Source organism: Nematolebias whitei, chromosome 16 (assembly GCF_014905685.2).
Source record: "Nematolebias whitei isolate Nwh7 chromosome 16, NemWhi1, whole genome shotgun sequence".
NCBI lineage: Eukaryota > Metazoa > Chordata > Actinopteri > Cyprinodontiformes > Rivulidae > Nematolebias > Nematolebias whitei.
Window position 1 is genome coordinate 23477845 of NC_056513.1, and position 23755 is coordinate 23501599.

At 39.5% G+C, this 23755-nt stretch overlaps 1 protein-coding gene across 1 annotated transcript in view; it reads right to left on the reverse strand.

The window, feature by feature from the left end:
- Positions 1 to 615: 615 nt before the first annotated feature.
- The window catches only part of LOC119422432 (general transcription factor 3C polypeptide 1), a 46449-nt gene continuing 23309 nt past the window's right edge, over positions 616 to 23755 (reverse strand). Inside the window, exons 26-40 of the mRNA XM_037689804.1 lie at positions 19488 to 19596; positions 19246 to 19388; positions 14791 to 14933; positions 14626 to 14710; positions 14428 to 14540; positions 12617 to 12676; positions 12438 to 12531; positions 11909 to 12081; positions 10823 to 11470; positions 8560 to 8702; positions 6537 to 6641; positions 6158 to 6447; positions 3100 to 3605; positions 2824 to 3010; positions 616 to 822 (exon numbers count right to left, since the gene is read on the reverse strand). Coding sequence (XP_037545732.1) covers positions 616 to 822; positions 2824 to 3010; positions 3100 to 3605; positions 6158 to 6447; positions 6537 to 6641; positions 8560 to 8702; positions 10823 to 11470; positions 11909 to 12081; positions 12438 to 12531; positions 12617 to 12676; positions 14428 to 14540; positions 14626 to 14710; positions 14791 to 14933; positions 19246 to 19388; positions 19488 to 19596 — 3006 coding nt within the window. The remainder of the gene's footprint in view (positions 823 to 2823; positions 3011 to 3099; positions 3606 to 6157; positions 6448 to 6536; positions 6642 to 8559; positions 8703 to 10822; positions 11471 to 11908; positions 12082 to 12437; positions 12532 to 12616; positions 12677 to 14427; positions 14541 to 14625; positions 14711 to 14790; positions 14934 to 19245; positions 19389 to 19487; positions 19597 to 23755) is intronic.

Consider the following 23755-nt stretch of genomic DNA (forward strand, 5'->3'; position numbering starts at 1 on the left):
GAATAACGATCAGCTGTGGATGGATGGGGGGGGGGGGGGGGGGAGAGAAAAAACAAGACTAGGGAAAAAAGCAACTACGTAGAAATTATATGAGGTGGAAAACTAAACTGTTTCTTTTAACTAACATATTTGTGCTTGTGTAAATTTTTCAAGTGAAAATCTCACGGCAAAGTTTATTACAAGATTTTGGTAGAACATTATTGTTAAGCACTTATTACCCTGAAGTTAATAATAAAAAAATCAAAGATTAGGCTTAAAACAGCAACGACAGTTTATAAAAAGCAGATCAGCTGCTATTTATACTCTCACCACTTGGGGAAGCTGAACTTTATTAAGTTTTCACTTTTACAAATTAAACATTTTGTTACTTTACATCACAAGAACTGGATGATCGCCCAATTTGCTGCAACACAAACACGACTCGTGCGCACTTTTGCATAAAAACAAAAATAAAGAGCGCTATTTACAGTATAGCACAAGAAAACTGGCTCGGAACAGAACAAATATATTAAAAAAAATAGATATCATCGTTGCAAATGAACATTTTAATGCACACTTTAAACCTTAAAAGTGCGACACCAGGTGGAGCCATGCAACTGTGGGGCGGAGGAAGACTCATGGTGCCAAGTCGTTCCAGTGTCGTTCGTTGGGCAACACCTGACAGAGCCGCAGGCAGCAGCTCAAGGTGGGCTCATAGAATATGGTGTCGGGTTCCTCCAACGTGGCCTCGCTCTTCGTCTGCCGGGCAGAGCGGGCGAACAGCGAGGGTTTACGAGCTTTATCCAGAGTTTTCTTCGTCACACAGCCCATCTCTACAAGTGCCTGGGGAGGACAAACGGTAACTGTTAGGGGAATATTTTCCACGAACGTTCAACGTTTCAATCACTTGAGGAAAAATAAAGTTGAAAATTGTAAAAGAAAGAAAGCAAGAACAAAGAAAGAAAGAAAAATGGCTGCTACTGTATCATGATGAAGGATTTGATTAAATCTTTTATTCGGGGCCAAATCAAAGTGGCATGACTTGCCCAAATTAGGAATACAGAGAGAAATTAATTTACAGTATCTGTACTGTCACATGCAACACCAGCTCTGTAAAACAGCAAAACAACATGTTCATTAAACGGCAGACTGAACTTTGCTTTTGTATAAAACTAGACTATGTAGAGGCAGGGCAGCCGGCTTGGGACCCGAAAGTCCCAGGTTCGATCCCCAGTCACTGCACATCACGTGGCGTCTCTGGGCAGCACACCTCATCCCCAAAATGTCCCCCGGGTGCTTTCAATAGCTGCCCACTGCACCACCTGGTGGTGGATGGGTTAAATGCAGAGACTAATTTCGCCATTGTATGGAAACATACAGTGCTGACATTGTGATGACATTATTATTATTATTAAAAGGAAACGCTTCATGTAGCTCATGAGGGTTAATATTTTATTGTGTCAATGTTTGTTTATTTTACTTCTGTACATTTTTCAGTGTGATTCTCGTCCCGCAGTTTTCAAACAATTTCAACAATTCATAAATCAAAACGTTCAGCTCGTTCAGGACAATCCTGCTATGACTTTTGGTATTGGTGCAACTTTAGCTTTTTGAAATATTTAGCCTTTTCTGCCTTTTTTTTTTTCTCATAGAAAATGAATTGAGCTCATTTTAAATGCTTCAAATCTTTAGATGTGTTCACAACCTTTTACTGCTCCTTTCACATTTTGTTCTCGTTCAGCTTCTTTCAGCTTCCTTGTGCAAATTTAAAAAAATTTCTTCAGCTACTTTCAACTTTTTTTCAGTTGGTTTCTGCTCCTTTCTAATATCTATGACATTTTTGTGCTTGTAACTTCTTTCTGCTAATTTCAGCTTGTTAAGCTCCTTTCAGCTTATTTCTGCAAGTTTCAGTTTTTTCAGCTATTTCAGCTACTATTCAGCTGTTTTTATGCTAATTTTAGTTTTTTCAGTTAATTCCACATTTTTTGCAATCGTTTCAACTTTTTTCAGCCTAATTGAGCAAAAACGTGCTCTCTCCACTTCATTTTGGTAATTTAAGCTTTTTTTGCTTTTGTAGCTACTTTTCAGCTGTTTTTTTAATTGCTAATTTCAGATTTTTTTTCAGTTAATTTCCAATTTTTTGTGCTCATTTCCACTTCTTTCAGCCTAATTGGGCACACACGTGTTCTTTCTGCTTTCGCCTGCTAAGTTAAGCTTGTTCTACCTTTTCGGCTGCCTTTTTAGCATTTTTTAGCTAATTTCAGCCGTTTTCAGATCAATTCAAGTTTTTTGTGGTAACTTTTGCTACTTTCAGCCCAATTAACTTCCTTATGCTAATTTTAGCTTGTTATGCTCCTTTCAGCTTGTTTCTGCTAGTTTCAGTTATTTAAGCTATTATTTAGCTGTTTTGTGGTATTTTAGCCTTTTCAGCTAATTCCAAGTTTTTTTAATCTAGTGTCAGCTCTTTACATTTCCTTCTGGTAACTTACTTTTCTTTCTGCCTTTTCAGCTATTTTTTTGTTGTTGTTGCTAATTTCAGCCATTTTTTTTAATAGCTAATATAATTTTCAAATTTTTGTGCTATTTTCTCATTTAAACCTAATTCAGTAAATACGTACGTGTTCTTTCTGCTCTGCTGCTAATTTAGGCTTGTTCATTCTTTTCAGCTAAAATTCAACCTTTTTTTTTTTTTTTTAGCTAATTTTGGCTGTTTTTCAGCAAGTTTTTCTCCAATAAGCATTCACATTGCATTTTTGCAGGAAATGCAATTCCTCTAGTTTGATGTTGTTTTGGATGCGTAGGCTAAAATAAACTAAGGCTAACCTAACAGGTAACTCGGTTTACCTGCACGAGGTCCAGCACGGCCACTGGCTGCAGAACGTGTTTGTAATGCTCCAGCAGCGCCTGCTGTGTGAGTCCTGGTTGGGACATGATGTGGAAAAGAACGGCCTCCAGGATGCCCTTACACACGGGCCGGTTCAGCTTTCCATCAATGAAACGCCACGGCCGGCTGATGAAACTCACATTTTCCCTGTGCGGAGTAGAAAATGGGACAAGGAGATGGACATAAGAGAAGATGAACTAAGAAAAGACAATTAGCCCCTTAGAGGTGATACTCACTCCTCATCAGCTGATCCCGATGGTAAAGAGTCTGCCTCTTCGGCTCTTTTGTCGTCTAAACTGCTCCTGGTCCTCCTCCTGGTTTCCCGTCTTTGCTCAGTTTCCATCTTCTCTTCAGAACACGTGTGCACTTCTTCCTCTTTTTCCAAACTTTGTGGTTTGTCTCCACCATCTGCCGTCTCCTGCTGCTGTTCTTCCTCATCAGGTATCTCTGTTACGGTAGACGGTTCATCCGTATTCACGCTGTCAGAAACCTTTTCCGTGTCCACAGCTGGTGTTTTTGCGGGCGGCTCCTCGGTCTCCCGACGCAGCTCTCTGCTGCATCTCTTGCGCATGAAGGGGATGTTGTGTCGACTCTTCAGGAAGGGACGTCTCTCAGACGTTAAGTGACACTGAGGCAGCTGTTTGCAGTTGACAGTCAGCAGCCACGGGTCAGCGTGCTGCATGAGGACCCAGCGGACGCCCACACTGCCCACTCGGACCACCTGGAGGCCTTCTTGTAAATCCTGAAGAAAAAAAAAAACTGTCAGGCACCTGTCCTCTGCACCGATGAACTGATAAAACGACAACTTACTGACTTGCTTTATTTTTTGTATGGTTGTAAAAACATCCTAATAATAAATATTCTGATAATATGTTTAAACAAGTGTCTACCCAAATGAAAATCAAAATCCCACCAACTATAGAAAAAAAATTGCAAATACAAACAACTTTTTAAACTTGACTTTTCTATTCCAATATATAAATAACACAATTCTGCGTCGGCTATTTATTAAAAAAGACCCAGTTATCCCCTACAGTCTGGCAAAGTGATGGCAGCATCACAGTGAGCCGACTGTCATAAGAGTATTAAGGAGAGAAAGAAAAAGGAGTAAAAATCTGAGTAAAAAATGCCTAAAATAATACAGTGTTCCCTCACTTATCACAGGGGTTATGTTCCAGACACCCCTGCGAAAGGTGAAAACCTGCAAAGTAGGGATGTTATATTTATTTTTGTATATACTGTATATAACTCTAAAGTAGGAATGTGTGATATATACGGTACACGGTAGAAACTATAGACAGTTGGTCTATGATAGAGATCTGTTTTCTACCGACTAACCACAGTGATGCTGTAAAATCAGAGTTGTCAGATTTAACTGTTAAGTTTTTTTTGTTGAAAACTGTGCGTAAATGGTGTTAAAGTCTATTTTCTTCAAGTTCTAAGTAGCAAAGCTACAAGCCAACTACGTCCGGCTTGCCGTACTGTTGTCGTATTCAGATACGTGCGCAAAACGCTGTGTTCCGTTGAAAGCTAAAGTAAGAGTTGGTTAGCTTTAGAAAGTGCACTGGTGCTAAAAAAAAAGGGGTAAACCTGCTCTCTGATCTGTGAAAAGAACACGGTGTTGTGTGATTTTACTGCGAGACTCTGTCTGGTCAAAGCCGCAGAGGAAACTGGTTACCATTTTGTGTCAACTTTCCTTAAAGCGGAAGGAGACGCCCACTGGAGGGACCCCTCTTTTGCTTTTGAAGCCAAACCTTCGTCTGTCAGAAACTGACCCACTGGACTGGTGGAGAATGCACCAGGTTGATTTTCCAAGAATGGCAAGTATGGCCAAGAAATAACTTTGCATTCCAGCCACGAGTGCTCCTTCAGAAAGGACATTTAGCATTGGTGGCAACATTGTTTCAAGCCAACGGTCTCTGTTAAAGTGTTCTTGGCCAACAATCTTTAGACTAACAAATGACAGCAATATTTTAATTTTGTTAAGTGTTTTCAGTGTGCACTATGTAAAATGCTGCTCTGTTGCTGTTCATTTCTTAAGTGAAGACTGGAAACTGTTAAGAGTTAACAACATATTCTTTAGTTTAAAACATATGGCTAAAACTACATTTGATATATTTTGCACTGTTTTGCACTACAAGAAAGAACCTCCATGTTTGACAGTGGTGATGGTGTGTTCAGGGTGATGAGCTGTGTTGCTTTTACACCAAACATATTGTTTTGCATTGTGGCCAAACAGTTTGATTTTGGTTTCATGTGACCAGAGCACCTTCTTCCACATGTTTGGTGTCTCCCAGGTGCTTGTGTCAAACTTTAAACTACACTTTTTATGGATATCTTTGAGAAATGGCTTTCTTCTTGCCACTTTTCCATAAAGGCCAAATTTGTGCAGTGTACGACTGATTGTTGTCCTATGGACAGACTCTCCCACCTCAGCTGTAGATCTCTGCAGTTCATCCAGAGTGATCATGGGCCTCTCGGCTGCATCTCTGATCAGTCTTCTCCTTGTTCCAGATGAAAGTTTAGAGGGACGGCCGGGTCTTGGTAGATTTGCAGTGGTCTGATACTCCTTCCATTTCAATATGATTGCTTGCACAGTGCTCCTTGGGATGTTTAAAGCTTGGGAAATCTTTTTGTATCCAAATCCGGCTTTAAACTTCTCCACAACAGTATCTCGGACCTGCCTGGTGTGTTCCTTGGTCTTCATGATGCTCTCTGCGCTTTGAACAGAACCCCGAGACTATCACAGAGCAGGTGCATTTATACGGAGACTTGATTACACACAGGTGGATTCTATTTATCATCATGAGTCATTTGGGACAACATTGGATCATTCATAGATCCTCACTGAACTTCTGGAGTGAGTTTGCTGCACTGAAAGTAAAGGGGCCCAATAATATTACACGCCCCACTTTTCTGTTTTTTATTTGTTAAAAACAGTTTGACACATCCAATAAATTTCATTCCACTTCTCGATTGTGTCCCACTTGTTGATTCTTCACAAAAAATTAAAATGTTATATCTTTGTTTGAAGCCTGAAATGTGGCAAAAGGTTGAAAAGTTCAAGGGGCCAAATACTTTCACAAAGCACTGTATGTATATATATATATGAAGAAATTCTGAAAAGTCAGAAAATTCCAGATTCTAATTATTTTTCGTTATCAGTGTACCCCAATGCTGCTAATAGTTTTTTTATTTGATTTAATAAGGAAGTAAGAGTACAAGGCTTACTAGTTCTGAAGGCTCAAACGAAGAGAACATTAATCGAGGACATTGGTCCGAGCGTGTGTTCACCTTCAGGTACTGCTGCAGGCTTCGAGTTCGTCCAGACTGCGGCACCTGCAGGTGCACGTGAGCCCTGCGGACGTCATCGGCGTCCAAACCGTTCTCACCAGCTTCGTCCAAGCTCCTCCTGAGCTGAGCGCACGCTTCAATATCCTGAGCGGTGTATCCTCGCTCCTGGACGAAAAGCCTTTCACACTCCTCCACGCTGGGTGGAGTCGAGTTTGGTGAACGGACGAAGGAGGTAAAGATGGAGGGCAGCAAGGACGGGCCGCATTTGGTCAAGTTTAATGATGGAGAGACTTAAAATAAAGAATAATATAAATAAAAATTTAACACTTTTCTGCTGATAAAACATGTTTTTAAAGGATCTGTGTGCATAAATACTTACGCTGATCGATGAAACAATGATGAGCAGGTGTGTCGCGCAGCTTCAGCCTTAAAATACACGACTCCACCACGATGTTATCGTTCGTGCTCAGGGTACCCACTTTGACTAGAAATAAACCCAGAACTATTAACAACTCCAAGTTAGGCTGAAATAAACATGCTTTAATGAAATTAAGGATTAGCTGATAAAGACATTTGTTGATTGATTAAATTGTTTCAACAGAAGTCCAAAACTAAAATATCCAACTGATAATTGCAAAACAAAGTTTTAGTCAACTGTTGTTGTTTTGCACAGGTTGGACTAGAAATTACGTTTATTTTTATTTGACAACAAATTTTTGTTTGACTTTTCGAAATTATACAATTAAATCATGAAATATGTGGCACACACATCTAAAAACTGTTTGTACACGTTTATTTCAACACTTCACCTTCCACTTTCTACGTTTCAGTTTAAAAAGCTTCTTTCTGTTGCACATTTTGATGATTTTGTTTGAAACATTTTGTTTTTCCCTCGATAAAACGAGATAATACACTTTGTTTGAAATGTTTCACATCTGAGTCCACTTACATCAATAACTAACCCTGAAAATCAGACTGTTTTATTGTGCGAATGTTTATGAAGCATTCACACTATTGTGATCCATCTTTTTCTGTAAATTTTTCTGTATCTTTCTCGTTCCACAATTTTTGTACTATTTCAACAAATCATAAATCAAAATGTTCAGCTCGTTCAGGAGAAGGGTGCTATGTAGAGCTGCCATTTCTAACCCGGGCCCGCACCGGGTCGGTGTCGGGCTTTTGATTGCGTCAGCGGACGCAAACAGCTGACGAACCAATTTGGATCATCAGCCATGCGCGTCCACTGACCGTTAATAACTATAATATTGTAATAACTATAATAATCCACTGACTGTCTGATTTTTTTAGGCCCGAATGCAACTCTAATGCTATGAGTTTTGGTATTGGTGCAACTTTAGCTTTTTGAAATATTTAGCTTTTTCTGATATTTTTTCTCATAGAAAATGAATCGAGCTCATTTTCCATCCTTCAAATCTTTAGATGTGTTTACAACCTTTTACTGCTCCTTTCACATTTTGTTCTGGTTCAGCTTCTTTCAGCTCTCTTGTGCAACTATAAACATTTTTCAGCTACTTTCAGCTGTTTTGTGATCTTTTCAGATTCTTTCTGCTAACTACAACATTTTTGTGCTTCTTCTAACTTTTTTCTGCTAATTTCAGCTTGTTGTGCTCCTTTCTTTTGGGGGCCAAGATGGGGGTAGAGGCAGAGCAGCCGAACTGGGACCAGAAACTCCAGGTTCGACTACCAGCCATTCCCACATGTAGTGGTGTCTCTGAGCAAGACACCTAATCCCCAATTGCTCCATGGGCGTTCACCCACTGCTCCACCTGGGTGTATCTCAGGTGTGATGGTTGAATGCATTTTGCCATTTTATGAGAACATACAATGATGACAACACATAGCATATTATTATTATTATTATTTCTGCTTTTTAGGTACTATTCAGCAGTTTGTTGGTTTGTTTTATTGAAAACTTCTGCTTTTTTTCCAGATAAGTTCCACTTCTTTGTGCTCTTTTTGGCTTCTTTCAGCCTATTTGGGAACAGTTGTGCTCTCCACTTCCTCCTGGCAATTTAAGCTTCTTCCTGCCTTTTCAGCTACTTTTTTGTTGTTGTTGCTAATTTCAGCTTTTATAGCTAATTTTCTAAATGTTATGTTCATTTATGATTATTTAAACCTAATTCAGCAAATATGTGTTCTTTCTGCTTTCTTCTACTAACTTAGGCTTGTTCTTCCATTTCAGCTACACTTCACCATGTTTTAGTTAATTTCAGCTGATTTTCAGCAAGTTCTTTAGCAATAAAGCATTCATACTGCATTTTTGCAGGAAATGAAGTTTCTCTAGTTGTCTTTGGTTCTCTGAAAACAACAATTTCTGTTGTTACCATTTTAGGGTTCTAACGTTCAACCATTTTATTGAAACCATCCATCCAAAGCTTTACCAATGCCAGGAGAGCAGTATCCTCGCATCAGTAAGTAATTGGTGTGCGACGCTTGATGTGAAGATACTTGAAGCCTTTTCTTCCCCTCACACTCCTCACCGCCATCCTCATCATCGTCGTCATCGCCTTCCAATGAAGCCATACTGGAAATAAAGAAACAAGAATTCTTGTGGGTTTTGTATGTTGGTTTGAATGTTGTTTCATTCTGTTGATTCATAAAAATGAAACTTCGTCTGTTCCCTTCTTTCAGGGGTCGCCACAGCGACTAAGCCGCACGAAGACTTGGCAATTATTTTTACGCTGGATGCCCTTTCTAACAGAACCACAGACCACCGAGCTACCACAGCCCTCTGTGTGGAGCAGAGAGCTGCTATCTATGGCACCCGAGGGTGCAGGTGGTGGGGGTGCTCATGGGCCCAGAGTGGGGGAAATGAGAGTGGAGGCAGGTGTGGGCGCTTCACCTTTCCCAACCACATTTTGATGTTGTCGGTACCGGGAGTTGAACCAGCGATCTTCCGATCACAGGCCCACCTTCTCTAACCTCTGCGCCACCACTTCACCAATTCATTTAAAAAAAACAATTAATTAATTAAAAAAAAGAACAGCTGAAAAATAACAAGGGTATATTTGATGTATTTTAGTGAAAAAACAAATGTATTCTTGCTGATAATTTAAAAAACAGTTTTGCTTCAGTGAATAGAAAACTGCACAGCAGTGATAGAAACAGGAAACTGGACATTAGAAGAAATAATTTCCATGACTACCCCACTAACTCTTATAATGGAGGGATAAAAAAACAAAAAAAAAACAGTTTTAAATGTTTAACCCACCTCAGGCCAGAAACCTAAATTCAGCAGATTCTGGCATGGAGTATCAGTTCTGATGGACCATCAACACATTTTTAATTCAGCAGGAGAGCTTTTGAACTATTGTTCAGTCTGCCAACATTAACAATCAGCTCAAATCAAAGAAGTGACTTTAACTTTATGACTTTAAAACAAAAGAGGTGTGAGGCTGTTTTGTTTTAACTGTTTTTCATGTAAATGTGTTGGTTTTTCATGATTGTGACACAAAATTAAATTAAATTAAATTCAAAAATACTTTATTAATCCCAAAGGGAAATTAAATGTTGTAACTCATTCTCCTCGTTTCATTAAAAGATGTTTGTTAAGAGATACTGATGGCTGTAGGCAGGAAGAATTTCTTGTAAAGGTCCGTCCCACAGTGGATCCGAAGAAACTGGCCGCAGATGCCGTCCAATCCGTCCACCCAGACTAGGCTGGCCTCTCGGTTCCTCCAGGCAGCAGGACCGCCCAAATGCTGGGCTGATCTTCTCCCAGAGCCATCTCAAGAACCTCCCAGCAGGCTACCAAGCTCCTCGTTACTGTAAACAACCGACTGCAGGTACCAGGGGATGACCCTGTCCTGCTGTCCCGAGCTGTGTTTCCTGCCAGCTCCAGGATCTCAGTGGTCAGGCACTCGAGCACAGCCGGCAAGGAGACGGGAATGCATCTACAGCACCTCCTTTTCAACTCATTTGAGAATTGGGGATGTAGTTGAGATATTATTTGAGCTTTTGAGGTGTTGATCAGCTGCTCCCAGGTATATAAACCACCTTGTTGTTATGGTTACACATCATAACAAATGTCCAAAACTAAAAAAGTTTCAGTAAATATTCTTCCAGCTTCACAGCATCCGATACCAGAGGAAACAATCGTCACAAAAAATGTGATTTACATCCAGAAAAAAGAGGAAGTTTCCAAAAGCAAAATGTCAGAATGAAAGTAACAGAGCTGCTCCAACATGCAGTCACATTGAGCGTCGCAATTCTAGAACAAAAGCCTGTATGTCTGTAAATGTTTCCAGTACTTCAAACAAGTGAATGTCCATGAGTCAGTTGTTTTTAAATTCTTCTTCTTTCAGCTTTTCCCTCTTCAGGGGTCTCCACAGCGAGTCACCCTCCTCCATCTCACTCTGTCCTCTGCATCCTGTCCTCACTCCAACTACCTCCATGTCTCTAACTGCATCCATATGTCTCCTCTTTGTCTTTTTCCAGGCAGCTGCATTTATCACATCCTTCTACCAATATACCCATTGTCCCTCCTCTGGACATGTCCAAACCATCTCAGTCTGGTCTCTAACTTTATCACCCAGTTGTTCAACCTGTGCTGTACCTCTGATGATCTCATTCCTAATCTTTTTAAAAAATTATTATTCTTTAAATAAAGACACTAATTTCACCCGTGTATCAACGGTCTCTCACCTCTTCACCACATCTTTGTCCACCAGGTTGCTGTCCACCATCACGATCTGTTTGGGGATGGACACGAAGACGCTCAGCAGTCCCAAAGACATGAGGCTGAGCGAGACGAGACAGGCTCCACCTAGAGAGTTCAGGGAGAAGCGCAGCATGTCTGACACATCTGGAGGATCCTCTGAAGCTTCAGTCGTTTGTAACGAAGCAGCCAAACTGTCTGATGACTGCTGCTGATCATCCGTCAGCGCTCTGCTCGATGGAGCATCACCAGGTTCAGATTTTAGAGAACATTGTAGCTTTTCCTGTTCATCTGTTGTGCTTTTTGTTACGGTTTTCTCATTGTTGGTATCTGACATTTCTTCTGCCTGCGTTGGATTTTGAACGCCATCTTGGTCCTTCGCGATTTTCGCTTCTGGAGTTCCGGTTTGTGGTGTGCCTGCTCGGCTGCCATCTTCTTTTGCCCGGCTCCGCTTTTCTTTTAGTGACGGCTCGGTTTTTCTTTCCAACACCTCCTCGCCATTCTGAGAGCGGTTTTCAGTCTCATAATAGAAAGTAGTGACGGGCTTTTCGTCCCCGCAGCCGTTGGTGATCAAACTCCGGAGGAAGCAGAAGGAATCGGTGCACAGCGAATGAGGAAAGCGCCACGAAAAATGCCTGTCGAAGAGAAATGTACAAAAACATGGAAGTTTTAAAGTAGGTTCAATCTTCCTTAAAAATGTTTACTAGAAATTTTTTTTAAAGTTGACAAAAGAAAAATGGCATGGTGCTCATTGTATCTCCTGCAACATTTTACCCTCTGAGTAATTTTGATGGAATGGCCAATATCCGATATTTAACGTTATCGCTAAAATCGGCTGATACCGATACAATGCCGATAATATCGTGCATCCCTAATATATTTTTTCTTTTTTTTAATAAGTACACATTTCAGTGAATGTGTTATGCTAGTCACATAATCATTGTGACAGAAATATGTTTTTTTGTTAAAATTTTTATAAAAGGCAGCAGAAATAACTAAAGTTATCTTTTCCAATGAATTTAAAAAAAAGCATGTTTTCCATTCCCAGCAGTTTTCTCTCAGTGAGTGTGTACCTGTAGTAGGTTTGGGACAGCTGGAAGGACATGGGCAGGATGGGCAGGCCTCGATTCTTCTTTGGCCCCAACGTCTGACCGACACGACGACGGTTGAGCAGACGCCTTTTCCTGGATTGGATGAACACTTGGCACAGCAGCTCCTGGTCGTACTGACTGTACGTGTGAAAGGTCTTAAAGACACATCGAAAATAAATTTTACTATAAGATTTTTATCTACAAAACTATTTCTCAACATTGATCCTGTACACATTGTAATCCCTGATCTAATATTTTAAAGTTATCAAAGTCCTAAAAAATGGAAATAAAAATTGTGACATTAAACAACAGCAGACTTTTATGACTTTTTAACAGAAGGTCATACTGGGAGAAACTAATCTGGGTTAAAGAAATACAGAAATACATCATTATAGCATTGTTACCTTCACAGTTTTATCTACTCACAAGAACAGAAACTGTAAAAACTTGAGTGTGTGATCATCATCTTGATATCTGACGAAGACATTTTGTGAAATTTTTTTTTTGGTACCTGAAAGGACCTGGAAGTCTTCATCTGACTGTTGGTCATGGCCAGAGTACTCTGGATCAAATTATGCAATACTATGGCATAAATTTCAACTTTGCTGTGGTGAGAAAATATAAACAAACAGTAAGAACAAAAGAGCATTTGCAACAGGAAAACAAGGAAGAACTGAATTACATTCTTACCTGTTTAAAACGTCTTTGCACTTAAACGGCTTTCCATCATCAATAGCAGAAATTTTAAACCTGTAAAACACAGAGTTTTACTTTCAGGGTCCCCAGCATTTCAGGAAAACTAAATTTTGTGAGCTTTCTCTGATTTTTCCCTGAGTAAATCCTGAAATTCCAGGAGTTATTTCAGTCACATGAAATGCTCAGAACTTCGCATCTTAGGTGGCGAGCCCAGTCACATTCGGACAGAACAGCAAGTGTACTGTACTGTAGCCCACGGTACATGCCTACTGCAATCAAGGCGTTTCCTGGCGCTCAGAGTTACACAGAATCTTTTTCTGAAAAAGAAACCCAGTTTAATTTTCAGTTTCTTTACCAAGTTTTCGACGTGGGCCTTAAAAAGATGCAAATTGACCAAGATACCAAAGTATTTGTAGGAATGGACAAACTCAACAGGAACACCATTCGAAGATAAAATACAAGGAAGGACTGCTGGGACCGACTTCCTGTTCGAAAACAACATCACTTTGGTTTTGTCGGCGCTTTGTCATCATCCTTTGTTAAAAACAGGTCTCACTTGCAGGGCAGGACAATAATTCGATATCGATATATATCACAATATAATTTCATTCAATAACGGTGATTTTAAGCACATTTTTGACATTTTGATATGAATACAGCGTTTCACTGACGCGTTTCTTTTTCTGTTCGGGTTGAAGCGGCTGCTTCAGTTTCAACCTGAACAGAAAAAGCTGCGACACGACGACGTAAGTGTGTGGTGATGTACACCACAGCTCGAAGGGGTCAGCAGTAGCAGGCTAGGCCAAGCTAAGCTCCAACGCACGGTAAGGTTTCGCTTCAAAATGAGTGCCCATGACCGTCAGAATGTGGCCGAACAAGCTTTCACAAGCGAAAAGAAAGCAGATGACATAAGTGATAAGCGAGGAAAGACTAATTCGGTGGTGTGGAAGTGGTTCAGCTATCTAAGTGTGCTGCAAAATGTGCCAGAGTCTTTCCAACTACCAGCGGGAACACATCTAACTTGTTCCATGTGAAGAGTTTCCACTCAACAGAATACGCTGAGAGTCAGAAGATGAAGCACAATAAAAGTTTGAGCCAACGTGTCCCTGAAACAACACCCCCAGCTGTATCAAGAGAAACCCATGCAGCAAATTGTTTGGTTATGTTGTTGTTTAAAGTTAAAACTATTAATGCTGATAAAGTTGAGAGTTTTATGTTTATTTGATGTGATTTCAAATTTCTTTGAAGGTTATATACAAATAAAAGGTGAACATTAATTTTTTTCTACAGTTTATACAGTTTTTCTGAGGCTTTTATTTTGTTTATATTGATACCGAATTATATCGCTATTGACTGAAATTAAGAAATATATTGTGATAAAAGTTTTGGCCATATCGTCCAGCCCTACTCTCTTGTAAATGAGTCCTCGAGGCTCAATGAGACTAACCTGTATAAATAAAGGTTGAATTAACTTCTAGTAAATAATTATAATGTAAGATATACTAAAACTACATAAGATACTAAAGAGCCACCATAGCCAATCCGTAAGGATACATGTATTGTGTATTGTAGAAGCAGAACATGGACTCAGTGGTACTAAAATACTAGCATTAATACATGTACACGTCAAATCTCAGAAAGATCATCTTTCAATCAGCAGATCGGTAAATTCCTTGAGTTATTCTTGTCTGGAAAACGTGAAAGCCATTTTCCAGGTTTTTCCCTTTTTCCTCAGAGTCACTGGGAACTCTTGACTTTATTCTCATTTGTTTTAAATAAAAACAAACAAAATCACGTGTTTGTACCGTGAGAAGAGCTCCTGTTTGGAGTCAGGTATGATGAAATCCTGAGTGTTCATGATCGAGGTGAACTTCTGTCTGAGAATACGGACAAACTCTGTGAACGCTTTGGCACAATCCTGAAACAAAACGGGGCAAATGTTCAGGTCGAGTCAGAGCCATTAGCCTGAACTAGAGACACAAAACACACACACATGAACACACCTCGGCGTTATCAGGGTCCGCAGGTTTGTTGTCCTCCAACTGACTCATCAACGTTTTATCCTGGTACATTTCAGCCAGACTGATCCTGCACCAAATACTCATATTGAAAACTTGATGGGAGACTCCATTTTGGAAAACGCGCACCAGTTTAGCACCTGCACCCACCTGTAGTTCAGATGCGTTTGAGGATTTTTGAGTATGTATCTTGAGCGACGTCCGACAGCCAGGGATGTTTTATCCACAGATATCTCAAACTCTGAATGGAGCAGGTCTCTTACGATGCAGTACGGTACAAACGCTCTCTTTAACTGTAAAACACAAAAACAAGGAGTCATAAAGTTATATCCAAAAAGATAAAATTAGATGTGAATGGGAAACCTTACAAACAGCTAAAGCTAGAACGTTCCTGGAGAAACTTTGACGGGGACTGCCACGCTGCTGCCAATTAAAAATTTTGATTTGACAGGACTATGTGTTGTGATTCACTCTCAGCTACCACTATACCAGTTATCAGCTCAATATGGCCCAAACAATCAATGAGTTATAGTCATTTTTTTCTTTTAAGTGGCCATCTTGGATTTTTTATTTGGATTCAGCATGAGACTGGGAACATTTTCAGCTATAACCACACCAAATTTCAACTCTATATGCGTGAAAATAGCTTAGTTAAAGCATTTAAATGTAGCTTTGGCGGCCATCTTGCAATTTTGATGTGGATTCCATGTGTAATGGGAAACGTTCTCAGCCATCGCCACACAAAATTTTAGCTCAATATATCTAAAAATTAGCCGATTTATAGTATTTTCCTTTTTAGCTCAGGTGGCCATCTTGGATTTTTGATTAGCATTAGGAATGTTTGAAAACTCACTCTCAGCTACGATCAGAGCAAGTTTCAGCTCAATATCTATCGCAAAGAATCAGCGTTGTGTAAAAAAACACATTTGTATGAATCCGTTATGATTGTCTATTGTCATTGTTGTCCACTGTTGCCATCACTCTTTGTTAAAATCCAGGTCTCTCTTGTAAATGGGTCCTCGTGGCTCGGTGGGACTAACCTGTTTAAATAAAGGTTGAATGAGTTCTGTCAGGCATTTTGAAAAAGAAAAATGACTTCTTTGTTAGCAAATGACGTCGCCATGGTAACTCGAAACACTAATAAAAGTAATGGCACACATCACGGCTCAAAGCCTGTCGTTTTGATATAACATTTGTGGGGGTACAAATTACAGTTCAGGCCACATTAAAGTTGACAGAAGAGTAAGATACAAAGTTAAGAAACCTTTTGTCAGGTGGATAATAATAGGTGTGTAGTGAACTTGACCTGATGTCAAATCAATGACCTTAGGATCATATGGTCAGGAACTGTCATTTCATTGATCTGCATCTAGAAATACAGGTTGATCGATCCTGAGACTTTCTTTCTTGAATTAATCAAGTGGAAAAGACAATTCTCTATGATCATTACTATTTTACAAATGTTTTGATAATCAAATTGTGTTAGTTCAAACAATGTTTACAGGTTGAAGTGAACTACTCATTTTTATTTACTTAAACAGTAGTAATGATTTTTATTCCTCATTCAAAGAAGAAATCAGGGTAATATGCATTTCTTGATTTTTCTGTCTTCAATGAGCAAATTTGTAAGTGTGTTAAAGTTCAGGCTTCGGTCAACTAAAAAGTTTACTGAAAAGAAATGTCATGTTTAACTTTCACAGCAGATACTAGGAGTAGAGATGCCACTAAGTCTGGTTTTTCCATGATATCTTTCTGTCTGTTTTTAAACAATCCTTGACTTTCCATAACACCTTACATCACAAACCACACCTCTGTTCTGGTTCATCCACGAATCATATTCATACATTAAACGGGTTCTTCATTTTTCTGACTGTGTAACATGCGTGCATTGAATTTAACAGAAATGTAACGAGAGACGTTATTTATCTTTGACCCATCAAAATGAATGCGGTCATTTATTTACAGAATCAAAGTTTAACATCAAACATTTACATTAATTTGGCAAAATATGAAAATAACAACAGCATAGTTTTACAGGGAGTGAGAACAATACGGCGATTGTTTTCACTTTTCAGCTAAAACGGCAGACATCAATTAATCAGTTTTACAACCAGGAAAACCATACGGCCATGGTTTTCCGTTGCTTCACCACAGACATTAATGAAAACATCTGGATTAATTTTCTAGCAGAAAGGAGAGTTTAAAGATGGAAAATGGAGATTTATCTTACAGAGAGATGTGTGAGGGAATTTATCTGTTTTAACCAGAACAGCACGCTCCATTGAAATCAGCTTGGCCAACGGTACGCTTGGTCGAAATAGAACTTTTACCTTGCAGACGATAGCTTCAGCGTCGGTGTAGAGCTCTCCTTTTGACTCTTTCAGCGTCTCCGTGAGGACAGCTAAAATATCTCGAGAGTCGTGCGAGGTTATCCAAACAGAAGTTATAATTCCCAAAATCGTCTCTGGTTCAGCTCTGCATTCTGGATTCTAAGAACTCTGAACTCCTTCAGAACTCTGAACTCTTGAACTCTGAAACACTGTAACCCATCTCTTCTCAACTCTTGAACTCTGGAACTCTCAAAACTCTTCGAACTCTGGAAACTCTTCCATCCTCAACTCTACTGTTGAACTGGGAAGTTGCCACATTTAAAATGGGCTCTACTTCCGGTTCATTTGAGAGCTTTCTGATTCGTGGATGAACCAGAACAGAGGTGTGGTTTGTGATGTAAGGTGTTATGGAAAGTCAAGGATTGTTTAAAAACAGACAGAAAGATATCATGGAAAAACCAGACTTAGTGGCGTCTCTACTCCTAGTATCTGCTGTGAAAGTTAAACATGACATTTCTTTTCAGTAAACATTTTAGTTGACCGAAGCCTGAACTTTAACACACTTACAAATTTGCTCATTGAAGACAGAAAAATCAAGAAATGCATATTACCCTGATTTCTTCTTTGAATGAGGAATAAAAATCATTACTACTGTTTAAGTAAATAAAAATGAGTAGTTCACTTCAACCTGTAAACATTGTTTGAACTAACACAATTTGATTATCAAAACATTTGTAAAATAGTAATGATCATAGAGAATTGTCTTTTCCACTTGATTAATTCAAGAAAGAAAGTCTCAGGATCGATCAACCTGTATTTCTAGATGCAGATCAATGAAATGACAGTTCCTGACCATATGATCCTAAGGTCATTGATTTGACATCAGGTCAAGTTCACTACAGGTGCCTGCTGTGAATTCGACCCAACTTTTGTTTTTCTGTTTTTCAACTGTAGTGAAATTTGTCTAGTCTCTAGAGCTTGAATAATGTTTGTTTTTCAATGCCTGATTTATGAAGCCAATTTGTTTATTTATGACTCAAAAATAATTTTTTATGTTTATACACCTACTGCTCTTAAATTTTTTTTTAAAAAAACTGAGCCCCAATGCAGATCAGTACACATTATTATGTTATTCAAGGTTTAGTATGTACAGTATTCAGTTTAAAGCATAAAAATACTCACATTTTCACAAAAAGTAACATTTTCAACTTATTTCCACTTTGTTCCATTGAGGAGTTTTAAGGGGTTTTATAATTAAATTGCAGTGAAAAGAAAAATTAAATTAAGTCTGTATGTAGTTCATCCCAGAATGTAAAAGATCTCGAAACTTCAACTGTGATCAACAAAGGAGGTGGAAACACCTAGTCCATATTCTGCTGCCCACAGATGTGAGCGCCTTTAACTCACTCTCACCCTAATGTGCTCAAGTGAGGCCAACACAGATTATTATAATAAAAAAGACAAAACTCTTCCTAATTAATTGGCAAAAAGATTATTTGGTCTAATATTTTTTTAATCATTTTAAAATTATTTATAAAATATCCTTTAATTCATATTTGTCAAACTCAAGGCCCAGGGACCAAATGTGGCCCTCGTTGACATCTTATCTGGCCCCAAGATATGTTAAACATACTTTTGTTATTTTAATTTTTACAGTCATCTTTGACTTATTGTACTGGTGTACATATGTTTTTCTTTCATCTTTTATATTTTATTCGCACCTTTATGCCGAAGCAAGTGCCAAGTCTGTGAGTCCTGTTCAGTGACGACGGCAATAATAAACCAAATCTGAATGTGAATTATGATGCTGAAAGTGAAGCAGGGAACATCAAATGAGACCAGTCAAACTCTTGTTGAGGAACCTGGAACCAAGAAAAGATGTTGAGTATCTAACTTGAGTTAATGTAGATTCTGAAATTGGCCCTTAGTTTGAAAAAGGTTTTAATTTCAGCCCACTTTTGTAAATGAGTCTGACACCCCTGCTTTAATTTATAACAGAGAAAACTGTAGAGAACTAAATTCAGTGGAACTGAGGTTTTAATGTAGCGTTTCTCAGAGGCTCTCATGATATTCTGACCACCATCACTCTGATGATAGGGTGGTTAAAGATTTACAAACATGCATTTCTTCCTTGTGATGGATCGGTGACATGTCAAGGATGTGCCCTGCCTCTTGACCACTGACAGACACCAGTTCTCCCCCACCCCACCCCAAAGATCCTGAAAAGGATTCAGCAGAAAAGAAAATGGATGGAAGGACACATATTTGTTTGTACCTTGCTGTTGAGCGCATGCGAGGCCACAGAGCAGAGCATTATGACCGAGTCTTCCTGAACAGACCAGTGAACTCTCCGCTTGGTCATCATTTTTAGAGCCTTGTGGTCGGCCTCGTCATGGGCACCAGAGCGTACTTTGGGCTCTTTGCGACAAAAAGAGAAAATAAAAAAATTGGTCAGCTTTCATTTTTACACCTTAAAACATGCTTAAGAGACTTTTAATAACTTAAAATAGACTGTACCTTTTCTCTTCCTGCGTGGGGCCTTTACGACTTCCTTTTTACTTCTCTTCCTCTTTTGTCCCTTTCCTCCGACGATCTGCTGGATCCTGGAAGCCGGCTCTATGTCCACCTGGAGATCAGAACAAAACAAGCACCTCTGTGTTTAAATGGTGACTACATCACTCATTGTTTTTGACATTAGAGTAAGATATTTACCATATTTTTAGCTGTATAAGTCATGTTTTTTGTTTTTTTTTTGCATAATTTGAATGCACTGTGACTTATAGGCTGAAGTGACATATTTATGGATTTTTCCCCATATTTATAAACCAATTTTTGGCTGAGATATGACCGTATTCATTCATTCTGACTGAAAAAAATATCCAACAGTACCATTTTCAGCCACTAGATGGAAGTCAATTAGTATGGCATGCCGTCGTATCATGTAATGGAGTTAAACTCAAAGCAGTCTGCTCCTCAGATAAATAATCCATCCATCCATCCATTATCTTTACCCGCTTATTCTATTTTGGGTCACGGGGGTCGCTGGTGCCCATGTCCAGCAATCACTGTGCGAGGGGCGGGGTACACCCTGGATGGGTCGCAAGTCCATCACAGGGCCACATAGAGACAAACGAGACAAACAACCATTCACTTTCTCACTCACACCTAGGGACAATTTAGAGTTACCAATCAGCCTAACATGCATGTTTTTGGTCTGTGGGAGGAAACCGGAGCACCTGGAGAAAACCCACGCATGCACGGAGAGAACATGCAAACTCCACCCAGAAAGGCCCCTGGACTGGGGTTTGAACCAAGGACCTGCTCGCTGAGAGGCAGCAGCTCTACCAGTTGCGCCACCGTGCTGCCCCAGATAAATAATGTTAAATTATTATTTTTAAATATGAATGTTTCTGTTAACTTATTTTATAAATGAATTTTTTTCTGTTCAGTGCCCTGAGACAACTTCTGTTGCGATTTGGCGCTATATAAATAAACTGAATTTAATTTATTTAATACGTAAAAGTGGCTATTAACGACACAATCGGCTTGACAGACGGGTCGTCTGCCTGGAGCAACCATCAGCTTCGTTTCGCTGCACCGCCCCGGCAAAATTCAGCTGATTTGACGGTCAAGACAAGACACACCTTTATTACAAAGTCGAGATAACAAATAATTGTTTTAGGTGGTTATCTTGTTAAATTTCTAACAAATGGACAGTGAGTCGTCCCTCTGTGCGTTCATGTTTCCGAGTATCAGCTTTTGAAAATGCAGCTGATTTGACCATCAAAGTGCATTTATTAAGCAAAAGTTAGACTGAGACACACCTTTACTATAATTTAGAGCTAACAAAAAATAGTTTTTCGAATTCATTTCAATTCAAAAATACTTTTTTAATCCCAGAGGGAAATTACATAATTTTAGGTTTTAATGATTTTAATTTTAGGTGTTGATCTTGTTAAATTCTTGTTAAAGTCCTCCCGTGCACGCCTCCGCAGCTGCCATTTGGCAGCCAATTGATTTTTGGCACAACACTGGCTCACATTTCAAGGTTGTCAGCGGTGACGCGTAATAGATGCGACTTATATGACGAAGCGACATATTTATGGATTTTTCCACATTTTTAAACATATTTGGACTGATGTGACTTATAGGGCGGTGCGATGTGTACGGCAGAAAATATGGTAGTTGTGTTAATACTGTGAATAGATAAATATTTAAACTTCAGATAAGCAAAAGTTTGTCTGTTGATGAACTGGCTGGTAAGTATAAAGAAATCACAAGAAACAGTCACTAATAAGCAGCATACTAATTGTAAATTACTATAAAGTAATTAAAAGAATATATATATATATATATATATATATATATATATATATATATATATAGTATTTAAAAAACATGAAATTGTTTTTTCTTTTCAGCTGCTCCTTTACACAGGGTTTGCCACAGTGAGTAAACTTGCATGAAAGGTTTTATACCAGATGCCCTTCCTGATGCAACCTGGACTCAAACCTGCAACTTTAGAACAAGAAGAGCACTGCACTGACCACTGAGCTACCGCAGCCCGCTTTTGGTGAAGTCAAATGTTTTTTTGATTTTTTTTATACAAACAACATATTGAAAGTAAATCATTTCAAGAAACACTACATTCATTCATTCATTCATTCATTCATTCAAGCTTTATTTAGCCAAGTAAATCCCATTGAGCCTCGCGGACTCATTTACAAGAGAGACCTGACCTAACTGCTGTTTAAGTAGTGATAGTTGAACATGATAAAACAAACATTTATTATAAATCACTGCTTTGTGAAGGTTATAATAAATCAATTAAAACTTTTACATATTGAGGTTTTAGCTTGAGACCATACACAACATTACTCTGTATGTGCCGGGGGACTGGATCTTTGGGATGAACCAGTCTTTAATGTATTTTGGGGTTTAAAAGCCACTGGGACGTTATGTTTAGAAAATAAACGTCTCAGTTTCTCTGATACTCCCTCAACATATGGAATGACCACTGGTCTGGGTCTGGGTTCCTCCTTTTCACCTGATGGCTGACTGGAGTCCTGTTTGGGTTTCTTCTCTGCTTTCAGGAAGGCCCAGTTAGGATATCCACATTGCTCTAGAGCCTGTCTTGTGTAGGATTTCTCCTTCTGCCTGGCTCCTGAGCTAGTGGGGATGCTGTCTGCTCTGTGATACAGAGTCCTGATGACTCCTAACTTGTGCTCCAAAGGGTGATGGGAGTCAAACTGCAAATACTGGTCTGTGTGGGTGGGTTTGCGGTACACCTCAGTTTGCAAATGTCCTCTATCAGAGACTGAGACCTCACAGTCCAAGAACGTCAACCTGCCATTTTTTACATCTTCTCGTGTGAACTTGATGTATTTATCCACAGAGTTGATGTGGTCAGTAAGAAGTCCAACATTTTACAGAATATCAACATCATCTGGCCAGCGGTCACTCTTTCAGGGATGAAGATGTTCACATCCTGGATAGCGAGGAACGATGGTTTGAGAGAGGAGTAAAGGAGGCCATCTTTGTGAAAAGAAATCGTCCATCATTAAACAGGGGTGGAGGCCTCCGGGTTCAACTGTCCCCCTCTTACAATGCTGTTATACCATACCACTTTATTTATAAAGCACTTAAAACAGCAACAAGGCCAACCAAAGTGCTGTACAGACAAAACAACAGGTAACACACAAAGCAAAATACAAAATGAGGTAAATCAGAATATAGACAAAAAACGATGCAGATAATGACGACAAACCAGTGTGGATCATACAGGATCAAAACACAGATCATCTGGTGTTGAAAACTGTTGAATAGTAGTGAGTTTTTAAACGGGACTTGAAAACTGAAAGGGAGGGGGCCTGTCTGACAAGCAGAGGTAACTCGTTCCAGAGTCTTGGTCCTGCTACAGAGAAGGCCCCGTCACCTCTGCGCTTAAGACGAGTTCCTGGAACTGTGAGGAGCAACTGGTCCGCTGACCTCAGGGAACGTGGTGGGACATACGGTTGTAGCAAATCAGAGAGATGGGGGGGGGGGGGGGGTTTGACACTGTTCAGTGATTTGTAGACATACATGAGTATTTTGAACTGGATTCGAAAGTGAACCGGTAACCAGTGCAGTGAGGCCAAAACTGGTGTAATGTGCTCTCTTTTGCCTGTACTGGTTAAAAATCGGGCTGCTGCATTCTGGACCAGTTGTAGTCGTGCAATGGAGGTCTGACTGATACCAAACAGGAGCGAATTGCAGTAATCAAGCCTAGATGTAATGAATGCATGTATTACTGTCTCCAGGTTATTGCTAGTATCACTCAACCCTCTGTGAATAGTAAACAGCCATCAGTGTGCTAATGATCCATTGTTAGGCTGATGGTCCTTCTTGACCATGTGAGCAGCTGGTTTTGGTTGTCAGCAGCAAAACTGGTTGATCCACTCTGAGAAGGTGCTATTTAAGAGACTGAGCTGAATACAGCACCTCAGACTGAGGAAGTCTTTCGGATGAAAGACGAAACGTTTCTAAATTTTTTTTTTGTTTTGCTTTGTTTTTTTTTTTGAATGCCCAGAGGACCAGATTGAACTTTTTTAGGTCCTCTGGATGGATTCTTCTTTGATGAAATTTGTCTTTTAAAATACCTTTCGTCTGAGGAGCTGCAACAAACTCAAGGGCCTGACATATTCCATCCGAAGTGCTGAAATCGGCTCTTATTGTTGCCGTTACGTGACGAAAATTACATCATTTTGTTCAAGGAGCAGCTTCACTCACCCCTTCTCGACACAAGG